Source organism: Halichoerus grypus, chromosome 12 (genome assembly GCF_964656455.1).
Source record: "Halichoerus grypus chromosome 12, mHalGry1.hap1.1, whole genome shotgun sequence".
Taxonomy (NCBI): domain Eukaryota; kingdom Metazoa; phylum Chordata; class Mammalia; order Carnivora; family Phocidae; genus Halichoerus; species Halichoerus grypus.
Window position 1 is genome coordinate 92,711,585 of NC_135723.1, and position 6,000 is coordinate 92,717,584.

At 51.1% G+C, this 6,000-nt stretch overlaps 1 protein-coding gene across 1 annotated transcript in view; it reads right to left on the reverse strand.

The window, feature by feature from the left end:
- Window positions 1–4,883, reverse strand: part of KDM7A (lysine demethylase 7A) — an 84,061-nt gene extending 79,178 nt beyond the window's left edge. Inside the window, exon 1 of the mRNA XM_078059636.1 lies at window positions 4,623–4,883. Coding sequence (XP_077915762.1) covers window positions 4,623–4,816 — 194 coding nt within the window. The 5' untranslated portion in view covers window positions 4,817–4,883. The remainder of the gene's footprint in view (window positions 1–4,622) is intronic.
- Between the last annotated feature and the right edge of the window lie 1,117 nt (window positions 4,884–6,000).

Here is a 6,000-nt window from a genome sequence, read left to right on the forward strand (position 1 = left end):
TATTAATTTTTTAAACTTTGAAGTACACTTCAGCCATTACAATAGTTTTTAAAAATCTCCAGTGCACATCCATCTCAGTGAAATTTTACATCTGTGTACATAATGTAACCACCAGCCAAGATGAAGATATAAAACATTTCCTTAACTTCAGAAGCTCCCTTGACTGGGCCTCCTCTCGGTAAATACCCGCCGCAGAGGTAAGCACCAGTCTGACTTCTGTCACCCAATTAGGCCTGTACTTGAACTTCATATAAGTAGACTCAAACAGTATTCACTGTCCTGCCTGGCTTCTTTTATTCAACCTTGTATCTGTGACATCTGCCCATGTTGCTGCATGTATCTATCAGTCACGCATTCTTTTTTTAATGAATATACCACAATTTATCCAATCTACTGCTGATGACATTTAGGTTGTTCCAGTTTGGGGATGATATGAATAGAACTGCTGTGAAGAATGCTGGGTATGTCTTCTGGTGGAAATATTCGTTATCTGCAGACTGGCAAAGTGTTTGATTGGTTTTTGGGGGTAGAGTTTAATAATAACTTAGATTGGGGATGATGCAGGGAACTAGAAGTGGGCACTGCTGGTGAGAGTACCAAGTGGAATAACCTTTCTGGAGGACAATCTGGCAATAGGCACCAGAAGCTTGAAAATATCTGTGCCCTGAGACCAATAATTCTACTTCAAGGAAATTTCTTATTGAGTACCTACAAGTGCCAGATCTTCTAAGTGTTTTACATGTATTAATTCATGTGACTTATTCTAAGGAAATATTAGAGATGCTCACAATGGTTTAGAAGGATGTCAACCATCCATCATTAGGAATTATAAGAAGTAATAGTAAAGAAGGTAAAAAACTAACAAAAGGTGAATGATTTTTATACTGTATTGTACTTCTGTGAAATTAAGCATTATAGAGCCAATGAAAATGTTTTCAAAGAACATTAAAGACACAGGAAAAACTATAGGTTAATGAAAGAAGTTAGGTTAACAGTGGAATGCACAAAATGAATTGCAGATTTTTTTAAATATATGCATATACCTTCAATGTTAAAATAGTGGTAATTCCTGGAAGACATGGGTACTTTCATATTCTTAATACTTTTCTGTACTTAGCATTTTTTCTATATTAATTTTGTCAATCAAAGAGAATATGCGACTAAAAAGACTAGTAAACAAAGGTTTTTACATTCAAATGAGGAGACAGAAGACATTATGACACAATTTAATTAGGGCAGTGATACAGTTTTGTAGAGGATGATATTAAGAGTACTAAGAAGGGGCGCCTGGGTGGCTCAGTTGGTTAAGCGTCTGCCTTCAGCTCAGGTCATGATCTCAGGGTCCTGGGATGGAGCCCCATATCAGGCTCCCTGCTCAGAGGGAAGCCTGCTTCTCCCTCTCCCACTCCCCCTGCTTGTGTTCCCTCTCTTGCTGTGTCTCTCTCTGTCAAATAAATAAATAAATAAAATCTTAAAAAAAAAAAAAAGTACTAAGGAAAGACCTCTAGCCTAGAGATTAGGGGGTGGGATATTATCAGGAAAGATCTCCATTGTCTTACTTCCACCAAGGGCCCAGAGAGGAAGAACTCCATGTCTAGGTTGGAAGGAACCTTCCCAGGAAAATCCTGTTAATTCCTCAGCTCACTGTCCTTAGGATATCAATTACACATTGTACTTTGGTAAGTGTTCTCCCCTCCCACTTAGAAAAAAGCCTGAGGCAGACTGAGGAATGGAATTCCTGAACACCAAAGTTGCAGTACTTCAACAGCCTCAAACCTGGAGGAAGCTGGTCCCATTCACTCTGCTGGCTGGCTAAAAAGCATCAAGGAAGAGCCCCTCCTTCCCTGTCAGGCTAAATGAGGGCAAAAACTTCTCAGATTTCCAGATGTCAGAAATTCCAGACAGAGTAAACTCAAATTTATACCAAAATTCACTGACTCGAGTTTAAAAAATTCTTCTACTTGAAGTGATAAAATCATCAAGAAATTATCCTGGTAATGGTAATTCTCTGTAACAGCCTCCTATTCCCCCCCTCCCTCCTCTGCAGATGGACCACCCTGAAAACCAAAGGAAAGCAGAGCATGGAGATTAGAACTATACCTTAGTACTTTAGGGGCCAATTCTCACTTAAGCAAATGATATTTGTTTAATAATTAATACATGATGAACATTTTGATGTGTTCAATTTGTTAAGCAATCACTCACTTCATGGTACAATAAACACTATTTTCTCTAACGTTACCCAAATTACTCATACTTCATTAAGAAAATTGCTAAGAAGATAACTGCTAAAAAGATAACTGCTTTTGCATGACAGGGCATTATTACTAAATTTTCTAACTTTTGACATCTGAACCACATTAAATTCTCAAGGACTGCTGGTCAAAAAAACACATATTTCAGAGTCACCTGCACAGATATGAAGTCACACAAATTTACGTGATAAAGTAGAGCAGACTTGCTTTGGCCTCACTCTGTCTCCTTCATACACGCCCTCTTTATTTGCCCTTCAAACTTCTGTTTTCAAATTTATACTTAAATGTATTACAAAATTTTCCATAAAACTACCTGCAGTTTTTCATGGTTATAGTGTTAAATTAACTAAATTAAGGTAAATGAAATTCTAGTCTAAAATTTATGAACATATCTACAATGCACAATAGAAAAAGTTTCTTATGCAGCTAAAACAGTTCCTTGAAAAAAAGTAAGTATTTACATAATCACCAGGGATTCTGGTTTTATTCTACATGTAACCTAGATTTTTGGATAATCTACTCTGGTTGCCTAGGGTATATTATGGGAACAGAGGATATAGAAATAGAACTGGCAAGATTTGGTATGTTCAAATTTCAGTTTTACATGTAATCAAAATACAGAAAAAAATCTATTTCGAGTAATAAAAAAGAACTTTAGATAATTTATTCTTAATTACGTGTGGCAAAGTTCTAATAATATTCCTCAAGCATAGACCAGACTGTGAACCATTACCCGATATACAAAATTAGGACGCTGTCTCTCTTTGACAGTGGCAATTTTAGGGTTTTCTTTTTCGCTGTTGTCGCTGTCAGAATTATGCAAGATGATTAAATAAAACTACTTGAAGATTAAGTAAAACTAAATGTACCTAGCACTGAACACTGAAAAGAACGCTGTAACGTAAGTGGCCAGTAGAGGGAGACTAAGACATCTGGCCTGGTCGTGTAGTGTTTCTGTAAAATTGGGGAGGGGGGAGCGGAGGCTGTATTTAAATGTCCTGCTGTCAATCAAAGGACACTTCCTACAATCACAGTCACCATATCTGCTATTAGCCGTGAGCGTACTCTCGTCAAGATATAACACCAAACGGTGCTCGCGTAACCTGCTTCACCTAAAGGTGACCGCAGGCTTTGCCACAACACCCAAATAAGGACTTTGGGAGCCCAACCCCAACTAGTTTCTTTGTTTAAATGCCTGCGAATCCCTCCCACGCCGGAGTCAAGAGGCTGTGGCGCCGCCCTTTATTAGCCTCACACTTTGATTACAAAACACACGAGTCGACGGCTTGGCGGCGGAGGCGGCCCGAGCTCTCACAAACGTCAAACCCGAAACGCAAGCGGCTGCGGAGGCGGAGGGCGACGCTCGCCGCCCCCGCCTCCCGACCCAAAGTGCCCACCGGCCGGCGAAAGTTCGCCCGCACCAGGGCCCCGGCTGCGAGCCCCCCGGCCGTCCGGGTGTCGCCGGCCCCTCGGGCGACGGGAAATTTCACTCTTTGTAAAGTTTGAGCTGCGGCGCGGGGGCGACGCGGGGGGTTGGAGTCCGGAGGCTGTCCCCCGGGCCCCGCTGCCCACGCCACCCACTCCACCCCCGCCAGGACAGGGTGTGCTGGGGTGGTTGGCTGGGGGGCACGGTCCGAGCCGACCTGCCGGCCTGCCCGGGACCCCCGGCCCCAAACTTCCGACTGGCATCTTTTAAGTCCCCGAGAGTGCCTCATCTGTTGCTCTGTTTACTCCTCGGAGCCCCGCCGGGCTGGCGCTGCCGACGCCCCCGTCCCAGTGCCCCGCGGCCGAGGAAGTTTGATAAAGACCGGGGAAGGGGGCGCGACGGGGACCGCGGGGGGGAGGGGAGGAGGGCAATTTCTGGAGACCCGGAGCTGGGGCGAGCCGGTCGCCGCCCGGAAGGAAGGCGCTGCGGCCGGCCGGGTAGCGCGGCCGACCGGGCGGCGACTCCGGGCCGGAGCCCCAGGCGGGCGGGGCGGCGGCCGGGCTGCGGGTGCGGCGAGGGGCGGCGGGCCGGGCCGGCGCTCCGCCCGCCGCCTCCGCCGGCGCCTGCCCCGGCCGCGTCCCCTCGCCCCGGTCTCCCCCTGCCAACTTCTCGCCCGGCCCCCTTTGTTCCCGTTTGTTGTGGCGACTCTTCTCCCGGCCGGGCGAGCCCACCAGCTCCCCTCTGCCCGCCCGGCGCCCGGCGAGCCCGGGGCCCCGCGCGCCCCGCTGCCCGGGCCGGGGGCTCGGCGCCGGGGCCCCTCAGTGCCTGGCGCGGCGCGGTGGCCGGGCGGAGGGGGGCGCGGGCGGCCGGCGCGGCGGCGGCGGCGGTTGGCCCGTGGCCGGCGGCGGCGGCGGCGGCGGGGCTGGAGGGGGTTTATTTACCTGCCGTGGAACCAGTCCTTGCAGATATCGCACTCGATCATGAAGCGGTTCACGTCGTACGGCTGCCGGCACACACAGTACACCGGCGGGGGCGGCGGGGGCGCCGAGGCCCGGCCCGGAGCCGCCACCGACACGGCTGCCGCGGCGGCTCCAGCTGCTGCTCCCGCGGCCACCGCCGCCGCCGCTCCGGCCATCTTTAAAAAACACACACACGCTCGCTCGCTGCTCCGCTCGCCGACTGGAGCGAGCGCAGCCGCCAGCCAGCGCCGCCTCCTGCAGCAGCCGGAGCAGCAGCCGCGGCGGCGGCGGCGGCGGCGCCTCAGTGCGCGCGCGCGAGGTCGCGGCCGGGGCCGGGGGGCGGGCGGCGGCGCGCACACGACGCGCGAGGCTCCGGCCCGGCTCCTTCCGGCGCTCCGCGCGGGGCCGTGCGTCTCGCGCACGTCGTCCCGCCGCCGGCGCGCGCGCCTCGCTCCCCTCGCGTCGGCCGGGCGGAGGGACCGGCTGAAGGGCACGCGGGGCGGGGGAGGCGGAGGGAGGCAGAGGCTCCCTGAGGACACGCGCGGCGGCGCAGGGAACGCGGCCCCAGGAGGAGGACGGCGGGAGCGTGCGAAGAGCCGGCTTCTGCGTTTCTGAGGGAAAGCTGAGGCCGGGGAAGTTCCTGCGCGGTGAAGAGCGGCACACGCTGCGTCTGTGCCCTGAGAGGGGAAACGGAGAAGTTAGATCCCTGCGAGGGCCACCTCCCGACGAGGGGAGAATCCTTAGGCAATTAGCAGCCGCCCCGCGACCTCCGTGGGCCCGGGCCGAGGTTAACAGCACGCCGAGCCGGCTGCGCCCTGCCGAGGTGCAGGAGTGTTCTGGGGAGTCACTGAGACTTCGGAAAACGTCCCACCTCAATTGCCACCGACTGGCTAGGAGAATTAGTGTCGATGGAGCCGCCGATCGGTGAAGGAGGTGGTTCCCAAGAGGAATTCATTAACGTCTGCGAGCGGAGAGGGACCAGAGTGAAGTATGGCTGGTGGAGAAAGGACTGGAGAGGTCCCTGGCGTGTCATTAATAACACGACTTAGATGCGAATGCTTTCGAGTCCCAAGTTTGGAAGATAGGGACAAAATTCTAAATGGCAGTGACACCTCGGAAAAGGAATACTACAGAAGCCGGATAATACAGTAGTTGGCGCATAATAGGCCATTAATAAATATTTTTGAAAGAAGGGTAAGACTGATAAGAATAGAAACAGCTAACAAATACTGAGTAGAGAAAGAATGCCTCGGAATCATAACTACGCGAGTTGGAAGGCATGTTAAAGATTATTGAATGAGATGTTTGTAGCTGAATTGCGCAGGCATTTCTAACATCGGGGAAAGCCCTACAGCTCCCA